The following is a 12,930-nucleotide window of genomic DNA, read 5'->3' on the forward strand; positions in this document are numbered from 1 at the left end:
AGCAACTAAAATCCTTAACTGCCATCACCACCGCAGCCCCTGCTGCCCCGCATCCGCTGCACGCCTCTACTCAGAATTACTTCGCTCCATCACGCCTGCATCGACACGCGCGTGATCCAAAACCAACAAGTAAGTATCCAAAAGAGTAAGTTTTAAAGTTCCTAATTTGAAATTCTTTCTTTTTTTCGGGGACTTAAAAAACCTCCCTTCTTCTTCATCCCACCTTTCTTATAACGTGGGTTCGATTCTTGAAAAGCGGAATCGTGGGGATTCACGCAATTAACGAACTAAGAGCGTTCGTAAGACTTCGGACTAAGAGCGTCCGTAAGCATCGATTTAACGAACTAAGAGCGTTCGTATGCTACGGACTAAGAGCGTTCGTGAGCATCTATTTTGACCATACAAACATCATTGTTTCGGTCTAATCCAATTATTCTTGGAAATCGATTTCTTGGTAGCATAGCTCGGAAATCTTATTTATATTAGTTTTCGTGGAAGCATTGACTCCGAAACTAACTTGTTCTTGTTTCATCTTTCAGGATGTCAAACATGAACAAACTCGATTTTGTTCCATTGGATTATGCAGGCAAAAGGTACTTATTTTGGGTCACTGATGTCGAGATCCACCTTATTGCCCGTGATTTATTGCATACTATCCAAGAGCTTTGTCCTATAGAAACAGCTCCAGACCCTCAAACTGAGAAAGATAATTCTAAGGCGCTTGCCTTCATAAAACGTCACATGGATAGTGACCTACAGTTTGAGTTCATAAATGAGGATAGCGCCATAAAGCTTTGGCATGCGCTTCGCGAACGATATGGCAATGTACGTGACTCCATACTTCCGAATACAGAAGCAGAATGGAAAGATCTTCGCTTCTCTGAATTTGACACGGTCATGCTATTTTATTCGGAAGCCCTCCGCATCAAAGTAATGATGCGTCTCTGTGGAAAGATGATCACAGAAGACCAGTTGATTGAGAAAACCCTCAATACCTTCCCCGCCTGTGCTATGAGGTCCTCTGACTTATTCCGGACTCATGTAAATGCAAGACGGATCACAAGTTTTCAACAGCTTATTGAAGCTATGGCCACTACTGAAAGACATGGCAATGAACTTGTGCAAAGAAGATTTGATAGGCTTCAAGATAGCTATCAAGAGCATCGTCCTATGGCTAGAGAAAGTCGCCATCGACGTCATGATCCATACGATCGAAATGCTCAAGAAGGTAATCGCTCAAGGCGACAATCACACAACCGTAGGAGGCGTGATTTTGAGGGACATAGGGTTGGAAACCATGGAGCCAACGTTGGCCATGGGCACCACTTTCCAACGCCACCAGTCCTAGGGACTATGCATATTGCGCCAATGCGCCTCAATCAAGGGAGAATCCTCTTTATGGTGTCTATTTCTGATATGGAACGTCTGATCAATGGACCTGAATTTGCAATGTACCTACGAAGGTAGTCGCATCATGGTGATCAAGACTTCGAGTTCACAAAGACTTTAAATCTGGCGATAAAGATAAAATGCCGCAGATTTTTATTTATAGTCTTTCATTTTTCCAAGAATTATGTAATGGCAATTATGCCTTAAATCAATAAAATGACTTATTGTATTAACTTTTTCCCTCTAGGCGTACTCAAGAGTACTTGTGATGTCTAGGCAAGGTTTGATCTGAGAGAACGGTTTTAAAAGTGAGCAACGCTCCACCAAAATCTCGCCTTACCTTACCTGGTCACAACTAAATTGAAATTACCGAACGGATTGAGTGACTACGATTTGTCTACGGTTTGATTTTTATGTTGGATTAGATTTTGGTCACGAAACTTTGATGTAATCATTGGCTATTATTAATAAAGTATCGATTTATTTTATCTCATGTCATGGACATACTTTTCGAACTTTATTACTTACAAGATGTAAGTACCAATGGTTTTCATGCGAGAATGGACAAGAGTTCCTTTGCATCACCTCTAATGACTACGGACATAAACGAGTATTAGAGAAACTTATGTGTCGCTCTAGTGGGTTGTATGCAACCACTATTCGAGTCATTGAATCCAACCATGTCATGAGAGATGATTTATGGGATTCTGACACATATAGGCTTTGACACGACCGTTTGGGACACCCAGGTCGTGACATGATGATCCGTATATTAAAGACTTCACACGGACATCCCTTTTTCAGAACGAAAGGAAGTAAAACTCGAAATTTGGATCAAGGAGGAGCACCTGCGCCTCACGGCGCCTTCCCCCTTCAAGTCCGGCCACCACTAGCCGGCGCCGCCATCCCCCTGCGGCTCAAGGGTGGTTTTGACGCCCCCTCTGCTCCTCTGACTCGAATTTCTACTTCTAAAGTCCATTGTGACTTTATGGCTCAACCAAAATCCTCATTGGTTGTTTCTAAAGCCCATCATTCGTTCTGCAAGGCCTGCTCTTTAGCAAAGTTAGGATCGAGACCATCCTATGCAAAGGATACCAAAGAAAATATACCATTCTTGCAGAGAATCCAAGGTGATATTTGTGGACCTATTCAACCATCATGCGGACCATTTCGATATTTTATGGTATTGGTTGATGCATCGACACGCTGGTCACATGTCATGCTATTGTCCACAAGGAACGCTGCATTCGCTAAACTCCTAGCACAAATCATTAAGTTAAGGGCTCACCACCCTGATCATCCTATTAAGTCTATAAGATTAGACAATGCTGGAGAGTTTACATCAAAGACTTTTGATGATTATTGCATGTCCATTGGGATTGATGTTGAACATCCTGTTCCTCATGTTCACACCCAAAATGGTCTCGCAGAAGCCGCCATTAAACGACTACAAATGGTCGCTAGGGCATTGGTAATGCGCACCAATCTCCCTATTTCTGCTTGGGGCTATGCAATATTGCTTGCAGCTGTGCTTATTCGTCTGAGGCCCACTGCCACTCAACCCTTTTCTGCGTCCCAGATGGTGACTGGGTATAAGCCTAATATCTCACACTTACGCATATTTGGGTGCGCAGTTTATGTGCCAATTGCGCCTCCACAGCGCACCAAAATGGGTCCTCAACGACGATTAGGCGTTTACGTTGGTTATGATTCTCCAACGATTATCCGCTACATAGAACCCTTGACAGGCGATCTCTTTACCGCTAGATTTGCGGATTGTCACTTCGATGAGACAGTCTTCCCGTCGTTAGGGGGAGATAAGAACATCAATGTTCAACAGGAACGACAGGAATTGTCGTGGTCTGTCCCCACTCTGTCTCATCTTGATCCCCGAACCGCACAATCCGAAATTGAAGTGCGGAGAATTCTCGATCTTCAGAACGTAGCAGAATCGATGCCTGATGCGTTTTCTGATATCGCTAAAGTGACGAGATCACATATACCTGCTGCAAACGTGCCTGCAAGGATTGATGTCCCTAAAAGTAGAGGACATGACGCCAACTCAAGAATGCATGAGCATGGTGCCAACGTCCCATCTCTCAATGATGGTGACGTTATGGCTAGGCCCACGGCTCCCGCCAGGAAGCGCGGGAGGCCCATAGGTTCGATGGATTCTCGCCCAAGAAAGAAAGCGAGTTTGGCACAAAATAATCCATTAATCATCGATGTGAATAATCCATCTCATGAGAATATTCCGGATTATGGTTATGTCCAAGAGACATCATTGGGGGACGCTCCAATGTCAGAACCAACTCCAGAGAATAGAGAGATCTCCATAAATTACACTAGTGTACATGAGATGATGGATAGAAATTCTATGGCGATTGATGATGCATTTGCATATCATATTGCAAAAGGAATTATAGAATATGATGATATCGAACCTCGCTCTGTTGAAGAATGTCAACGAAGAGCAGATTGGCCTAAATGGAAAGATGCGATCCAGGTTGAATTGGATTCACTAACAAAGAGACAGGTATTTGGGCCTGTAACGCAGACACCCCCAAGTGTAAAGCCTGTTGGCCATAAATGGGTCTTTGTTAGAAAGCGTAATGAGAAAAATGAGGTGGTAAGATATAAAGCCCGCCTTGTGGCGCAAGGTTTCTCACAAACGCCCTGGAATCGACTACGAGGAGACATATTCTCCCGTAATGGACGTTATAACGTTCCGCTACCTTGTCAGTTTGGTAGTTTCCGAAAAACTTGACATGCAGCTTATGGATGTGGTTACAGCATATCTCTATGGGGATCTAGATTCAGAGATATATATGAAAGTTCCAGATGGACTTCAATTACCCAAATCAAGTGGCTCTAAACCACGGAGCGCGTTTTCAATAAGATTAAAACGCTCACTATATGGATTAAAACAATCCGGACGGATGTGGTATAACCGTCTAAGTGACTACTTGATTGGGAAGGGATATATTAACAATGAAATATGCCCATGCGTGTTCATTAAAAGAACAAGTTCCGGATTTGCAATCGTAGCAGTTTATGTCGATGACATGAACCTAATTGGAACTCTAGATGAGTTAAAGGAAACTGCTAAATACTTGAAATCCGAATTTGAGATGAAAGATCTTGGGAAAACACTGTTTTGTCTCGGTTTAGAACTCGAGCACCGTAGTGATGAGATTTTGATCCATCAGTCTGCATATACTCAGAAGGTCCTAAGGCGCTTTAATAAAGATAAAGCGAAGCCTGCGAGTACTCCCATGATCGGCCGTAGTCTTGAGCCCGGAAAAGATCCGTTTCGTCCAAGGGATGAGGACGAAGAACCATTAGAGGCCGAAGTGCCCTATTTGAGTGCAATAGGCGCATTATTGTACTTAGCTCAATGCACAAGACCGGATATCTCATTCGCAGTGAACTTGTTAGCTCGACATAGCTCTGCGCCAACACGCCGCCATTGGATTGGTGAAAAGACAATCTTTCGATACCCAGGAGGTACGATTGATATGGGCCTATTTTATCCCTACAGAGAGAAAAGGAATGACGGAAAATTGGGATCGGACCCCAAAAGGCAAAACGCCCCCGTCCATGGAATGGCCGCCGGCCATGTTGCCGCCGCCGCTCATGGTGGCCGGCGTCCTCCTATCTCCCTCCATCAAAACGACAATGATGTCTTGATGGGATTTGCTGATGCAGGGTACCTCTCTGACCCTCACAAAGGTCGCTCCCAAACTGGTTATGTCTTTACCATGGGAAGCACTGCGATATCTTGGAGGTCTACGAAACAGACCCTTGTTGCTACTTCCTCAAATCATGCAGAGATTATTGCTCTACATGAAGCCGTTCGTGAATGTATATGGCTAAGGTCTATAATTCGACACATTCAAGGAAGTTGTGGTTTGAAGTCTACCACAGATGAACCTACATGCATTTATGAGGATAATGCAGCTTGTATTGAACAAATGAAGTTAGGTTTCATCAAGGGCGACAACACCAAGCATATATCGCCTAAGTTCTTTTATAATCAGCAACAACAATCACTTCTAAAGATTGAAGTGAATCAAATCCGATCAGAGGATAATGTAGCGGACTTATTCACTAAGTCGTTACCTAAATCCACATTCGAGAAACATGTGAAGAGTATCGGATTAAGAAGGTTATCCGAACTCCCATGATTGTAGCAATCAGGGGGAGATTTCGACATCAGGGGGAGTTACTCAGTCTCGAAGGATCAAGGACGTGTTGCACTCTTTTCTCCTCCTCGAGTTCATTTTTATCCCACAGGGTTTTTCACTTGAGCAAGGTTTTTAACGAGGCAACGGATGAAGCGTCACCACCAAGTTTGATCGGCACAAGGGGGAGTGTTGAAGGATATTGACATTTAGTGTGCCTAGTCAAACTAGGATAAGTTCTATAGTTGTAATAGGAGAGGTTTCCTACTCCAAGTTAGATAAGGAATCCTTGTACTCTTAGATTATGCACTTTGTAATCCCTATATATAGGGCTCCTATTCTCTATAATGAAATACACTTCTCTCATCAATCTCTCTCAATACCAATATACTTAAACAAAATTGATCTATTGATAGCATTATTTGAGGGAGGTTGCCACTTAATAGTGGCTTGGTGGTTTGAGTTAGAATCTTCCTCCTGCTCTGATTCTGTTCAACATAGCTGTGAGAAATGGTTGCTGCAGCTGTAACACTAGAATTTGGATGTGTCCAAACATTCCTGAAGGACCATTCATTCCTTGCTTTCCAAACTTGCCAACACAAAGTTAAAATTTTCATAAAAAGATCCTTATCATAATTCTGATCAAGAAAGAGAAACCTAAAAACATTTATATAACCTGCACGCCATTTTATAGAGTTATTCAAATTTGATAATCTCCAAACTTCCATAGTAAAAGGACATTTACCAAAAAGATGATCAACAATTTCATTATCACCATTGCATAAAGCACAAGTATTATCTTTCGAGATTCTAAATTTAGTGAGTCTATCCTTTGTTTTATGTCTTCCTCCGAGAATGAGCCAATTGAAAATTTTAATTTTAGGTGGAAGTTAAGCTTCCACATCTTGTTAATTAGACCTATCTGAGGGTGTTGATCGATGTCCTTACATGTACGCCAAGTAGCTGATTTGACTGAACAAAGCTGGACCCCAAATAAAAGCATCTTCCTGCTCATTTCTAGGAATAGGAATTTCACTGATCTGCTTGAAAATATCTGGATCTAACACCTGCAACAGTTTTGCCTTATCCCATATTTTATCTTTGATGAAATCACTAACAGAAGCATCCAATTAATAGTACTCTTTCGATGGTTAGAAAGCAGGTTAACTTAGGGAAAAGGAAAGATCCACTTAAAAGTCCAAAAGTTTATGGACTGAAATCTTCTATCCCCATTCCCCTATCCCCACCCTGTCCCTTCATTCTGATTGGTTAACAAGGATTAAAAAACGAATATAAGGATTAAAAAATAAAACAAAAGTTTAAGATAAGGATTTTTTAATCTATATCAACCAATCAGAATGAAGGGACACCTATCCCCATCTGAATTGGAGACAGAGGATTTCCTCTGAAAGTTTATATTTTCCCCCTTTTGGCATTCCCCACAGTCCATCTAATGCTTTGAGAGATAAGATCTCTACAATTCAAAACTCCTCCTTTCCAAGCAAAGGAAACGATTATTTCTTTTTAGCTTGGAAAAAAGAGCATTTCCTCAGATATTTTTTTCTCATGATTTGAACCCACCAGTTTTCAGGTTCAGTAAATATTTTCTAAGCTAGTTGAACAATAGCAGCATTATTATAGAAAACAGTATTTCTGATGCCTAATCCTCCAATAGATTTAGGAGTGATACCTTTTCCCAAGCAACTGGAGGGGCTTTTGCACTAGAACCCCAGAAGAATTTTTTTGCCTCCTTATTAATAGCATTTGAAAACTTAGAAGAACAATTGAAACAAGTGGAAATTATTCTATGCACCGACGGTGCAAGTGAGCCAACCCTTATAAAATAATCTCAACCCTTGATATTTATTATCAACTTTATTTTTAATAAACAAAAAGTGTATTTAATGCAATCTAACCATTCATTTATGTTGGTGCAAGTGCACGGCGGTGCTCTGAATAATCTCTCACAAAACAAGACATTACATGGTTTGACATTCTAGCAATATTAGCTTTAATTAAAGTTAGTCTTCCAACTCTAGAGAGAGTTTCTTTTTTCCAACCGGCAAATTTGTTGGTAATTTTCAATAACGGCTCTTTAGCGTTGGGTGGATCTTTCGAGAAAATTACATTATGAATAGTTGAATACCTAAGTATTTGCCAATGGTAATTTTTTGTTGGATTACAGCAAAAGAAACAACAGGGGAAAAGTCCAAGAAGGATTTATGGAAATTTATCTTTTGTCCTGAAGTTGTAGCAAAGAGATTTAGAACTTTTAAGATGTTTCTTGCTCCTCTAATACAGGCTTTAGAAAAAATAAGACAGTCATGTGCAAACATTAAATTAGAGATCCTAAAACCAAGAGGAGAGGAGAGTAACCCTACATGGTTTTTCTGCATTACTGATAGGTTGTCAGATGTCTAATTGAAGGCTCCATGCAAATAATGAAAATGTAAGGAGATAGAGGGTCCCCTTGTCTAATTCCTCTTGTTGGGTGAAAATAACCTTCACCTTTCCCATTTAATAAAATTGAGAAGAAAACTGAGATAATAAAGTTCATGATTCTATCAATCCAATTCTTCTGAAAACCAAATTTAAAAAGACAGGCCTTAATATAGTCCCAATTGAGGAAATCATAAGCATTTTCTAGATCAAGCTTAACAGCCATAGCTTCAGACTTTCCTGTTTTCTTCTGAAAGTCAAAGAAAAGTTCATGAGTAATCAGGATATTATCCTGAATTGCTCTCCCAGGTGCAAAAGCACCCTGATTTTAAATGGTGTCCATACACACCAAAACTGAATCAAGGAAGGTTAATTACCATTTACCACAATTATTAAACCAATCACTTGACATTAACGGCATATATATAATTTGAGATTTGAAAAGCAAGAAATACTTTTGCTATTTTCAGCAAAGGAGTTTAACATGTGTGCTTTTACAGCAACACAAAATGGTAGATTCATAAAGAGCCATGCATTAGAGCACTTTCACAGGGCAAAGTATGGTTTGCATCATATGTACACTCTAACAGCTCATACTTCGGATACAAAAATCACCACTCGTTTATGTACCTTCAACATCAGCATCATCAATGGCCATGCTGCTTCCAACGCAATGCCTACTGACAGTTGGGACCTTCAAAGGTTTTCTTGCCTCTTTTATTATGGACTGAACTTCTTCAATGCTTTGGGATGGTGTGTTTACAGCATTAGTCTCCCAAGTTCCTCCTTCCTTCATTTCCAGAGGTAAGTTCTTTGCAAACCAACGGTGGGTCTTAATTTCTGGAATTGTTATTCTCTGCAAAAAGATGAGGAGAGAGCACAATGAGAAATGTGTATCCAAAACCAGATCTTTGCAATCACAAGTAGGGAAAACAAGATTGAAAGAGGCTCCTGATATGCATATCAAAATTTAAGTCTAATCTATCTAGCAGCTCAACACCAAAATGAAAGCCATGTTACCTTTTCCGGGTTTGCAACAAAAATCTTAGACAAAAGGTGTCTACATTCCACAGAAATTCGCACACTGTCCGGGATTACGTAGCGTACAGTAAGGATCCGCTGCCATAAGACATATAAGGTTTTAACTCTTAACTCAGGAAACAATGGAGAGGGTGGACAGGTGAAAAGCTTGTAATGCTACTCACCCGAATTGTTTTTCTAAAGTTCATAGGGTCCTTAGGATCTTCAAAGGGATATGCTCCGACGAGCATGACATATAATGTGACTCCACAAGACCAAACATCTGCAATCTATAACGATTTAGAATTAGATACAAAAGATCCTTGATGCCTGCAGTAGAAAATTCCAGTATTGATGAGAAAGCACATGAATTTGGACTTACCTGTCCATCATATTGTTTTTTAGATAGAACTTCAGGTGCAATATAAGCAGGTGTTCCCACAGTAGACTTTGGCAGAGAACTCAGTAATGACTACAAAACAAAGTGAAGAAATATTAATTATAGTCTTAATACCCCAAATTCCTAATTGCAGATCCTCTAGGATTTGTGGATTACCTTCGAGTATCCAAAATCACATATTTTCACACGAGGTGCTGCACTGTCATCTAAGAGTGTATTTTCAAGCTTAAGGTCTCTATGACATATTTGCTGCAGCAAAAATAAATGATTTCATTATTACAGTCAATACTACCAAAGATCATGAGAAAAAGAAACAGCAGCACACAACATACTAGCTGAAGAGCGGCAACTTTTACATACCATGGTATGACAGTAACTAACTCCGGATATCAATTGCTGGAAGAAAAACCTTGCCTGATGCAAATGATTGTAAACTTTTAGCTATATAATGATCGATTGTGAAGTGAAAATTACTTAAAGAAATGAAAAGGATCTTTTTTCCCAATTGAAAGTAGAGGTTGAAGATTATTTGGATGGATTTCATTTACATGGGACCTTTAGTGTACCCATATTTCAACTATATTTCCATGAAATAAAACTCACCCCCTCCAAAATTACATTACCTCATTCTCACTAAACCTAACAGCCTTGACTATTCTGTCATAGAGTTCTCCTCCAGCAGCATACTCCATCACAATGGCTAAATGAGTTGGTGTCAGCAAAACCTGCATGAAAGAGACCCCAATACTCTTAAACATAAACCCTGTAAAGCTATGGTTATAAGTCCATTATCCACTTCATATTAACAGAGCGGAGGACGTAAAGGTCATATTTTTACAGAGGTGTATTAATAAATGATTACTAGGTACCATTTTAAGCATAGTTTAAGCATGTTTTGAAAGTATTGTTCAGACCAAGAAAATAGATACTTGTGCAATGGTATAATGAATTGATAGAGTAAGATGTCATCACTATCTGCCAATGCAAAAAAGTTCTGTATAAAGACATGCTATAAAAGTTGCAGGCAAATTCATTCTCTATTTCTTCTTCTCTTCTCTGAGAAAATTAATCCAAAATTCATTATGATGCTTGGAAGGGAAGAACAGAACAGAATCTGTGGATAAATTCACCTAATTACTTACCTCTTTGAACTGAACAATATTGGGATGCTTCAAGGATCTGTGGTTCATGATTTCCCTCAGTACATTTTCATCTATCTACAACACCAAAGAAATAGGGGGAAAAAACACCCAATACCCAGAAAAAATCAGAAACAGAAAAAAGGAAAATAAGAGGTGAAGAAGATGAAGAATCAGACCTTAAGGCCTCTCTCAATGAACTTAACAGCTAAGAGTTCTTGGGTATTCTTGTCTCTGACCAGCCTTGCTACACCAAAATTCCCAGACCCAATATCTTTCACAACCTCATACTTCTCCATTGAGTTTCAAATTCCAAAGCAGAACAACAACAATTAACACAAACTTCAAACTCTAACTCCTCTTGATTATGAAACACAAACTTGCACGAATGTTCTAACCAACAAAAGGGTTCACAGGCTTTTACAGCTAGCTAACAAATAATTTAGGGGACAAGTGGGAAAACCAAGGTGGGTGAGTCAGTGGGTAGGTTTTTGGATCCGAGGCTCTGAGCCACACTGTAATTTGACTGCTGTAACATTACTATTAATAGGTTTAATTTAAAGTAATAATATAATTATCAGTAGCATTTTTGCTAATAAGGGCTTGATATTAAAGGCACTGTCAGGACAGATGAGAGTTGTTTTCTTCTTTAATACTTGAAAGTGATTAGAGCCACAGAAACCTGGAGTCATCATTACTGACTCTGCTACGTGCGACAAACGCATGGTCTGATTGTGCCAGGTGAAACAGCTCGCAGCTAATGGTTAGAATTCGATCATGTGCCTCGTCGTACCATAAATATGGAAATCTTAATCCTTCTTAACTTCTTATAATCGTTAAGCTATGATCTCGACTGGTTGATGTCGAAGTGGGAAATGCTTATGGTGTGCCCCAAGAGTCCAAGAGGCCAATACCAAGTTATCCTTGATAGGTCGCACATCTCATTCTTGGGCCCTTTTTTAGCCCCTCAATTCTAGCATTTGGCATCTTTTATGGATTAGTCATCATCGCCTTGGGGCCACTTGAAGAGGAGCCACTTCACTGTCCCATTTTACCTTCTCCAAAGACAATTTTCTTTACCTTTTTACTTTCTCATATGCTAATAGTGTTACAACTTCCTTCACACTGTCGGATATGCACACCCGCCTGTTTCATATTTCTAGCTCCGCCGCTGTTTAATTTCAGTCAAAAGTATATTCTAAAGCTAAACACACAAACTTGCTTACAAGTTTACCGCTCGAATGAGCAACTTTACAATTGAACTGCTTCACATTGGCTTCTCCTACTTGATGGCATCTCATATCAGTGTGCAAAATCAAACCCAAACCAATACACATCTTGAATACTGTGTGACCATTCATTAAGTCACTGGAGTATTCTTTATATTCCACATCTTTTCACATTGTATCATGGCTTAGTGATAACTCATGTCCTATGAATTGTATGCTTACATGCGACGTTAATGCGCAATACTAGTGTTTTTTGTTGACTGATGTTGTCCACTAGACTTTCTGACTCATGAAAATATATGGCACTCCTTTGGAAGCCATCTACCCACCCTCTAGTCCAAGCTCCAAAAGTGTCCCAATGCAGCTGACATTGGGGGTGCTAGACACCATGTCGATCTCCCTCCAAAAAGCATATGTTGATATTAGTCAAAATCTCACTTATGTGGGATGACTTAAGTCTCAAGTTATCCCTAGGAGCATATTTTGATCATGAAGCACCAACTTTCAAGAATGGTTAAACCACAAAAACGTCCAGCGGGTTACAGCTAACAAAGCCTTTTAGAGGTGAGGATCGGAAATTAGAACGAGAAAAGACGCGCTCGATCTTTTTCTTTGGTTTCAAAGCCCGGTGGTGGTTTTTGGTCGGAGCCACACACTGTAATTTGACATGACAGCAGTAAGATTACTATTAAGTGAAGTGTTCAGGCAATGTGAAAATGCAGAAACTCTTGTTTAATAATTGAACTTGAAAGAGATGAGAGCCACAGAAAAATTGAGCCGTTGACAGACTGCTTCTACCTTGGACAAATCTGGTGGACGTAAACGCATGCTGTGATTATTCTTCCAGTATATATGTCACTCTCTTCGCCGCGTCGTACGCACCAAACTTAGGAAAAAGAAACATCCATGGCTAATTAGGAATGATCTAGACTGGTGGGAGAGTTGGTGATAGTGACGATCGATGCTGGTGTTGGGAAATACTAGTGGATGTTGCTGACAATGAACTAATGAAGTCGCAACTCGCAACTACAGGATAATATATATGAATCTCAGAGGATTGTGTTGGATATATGCTTGCTCTTCTTTTACTATGATGAACGATCGATGAGCAAGAGAGCTTCAAAGCATAT

The 12,930-nt window shown here is 40.0% G+C and overlaps 1 protein-coding gene across 1 annotated transcript; it reads right to left on the reverse strand.

Moving 5' to 3' along the window:
* Nucleotides 1-8,417: 8,417 nt before the first annotated feature.
* On the reverse strand, nucleotides 8,418-11,096 carry LOC133745411 (serine/threonine-protein kinase SAPK2-like). Its single transcript, XM_062173475.1, has 9 exons — nucleotides 10,751-11,096; nucleotides 10,575-10,649; nucleotides 10,056-10,157; nucleotides 9,793-9,846; nucleotides 9,589-9,681; nucleotides 9,415-9,504; nucleotides 9,218-9,322; nucleotides 9,033-9,131; nucleotides 8,418-8,868 (listed from the first exon to the last, which is right to left on the reverse strand). Exons 1-9 carry the CDS (start codon nucleotides 10,868-10,870, stop codon nucleotides 8,635-8,637), a joined length of 972 nt encoding a protein of 323 aa, XP_062029459.1. The 5' UTR covers nucleotides 10,871-11,096; the 3' UTR covers nucleotides 8,418-8,634.
* Nucleotides 11,097-12,930: the final 1,834 nt, after the last annotated feature.

Source organism: Rosa rugosa, chromosome 4, assembly GCF_958449725.1.
Source record: "Rosa rugosa chromosome 4, drRosRugo1.1, whole genome shotgun sequence".
NCBI lineage: Eukaryota > Viridiplantae > Streptophyta > Magnoliopsida > Rosales > Rosaceae > Rosa > Rosa rugosa.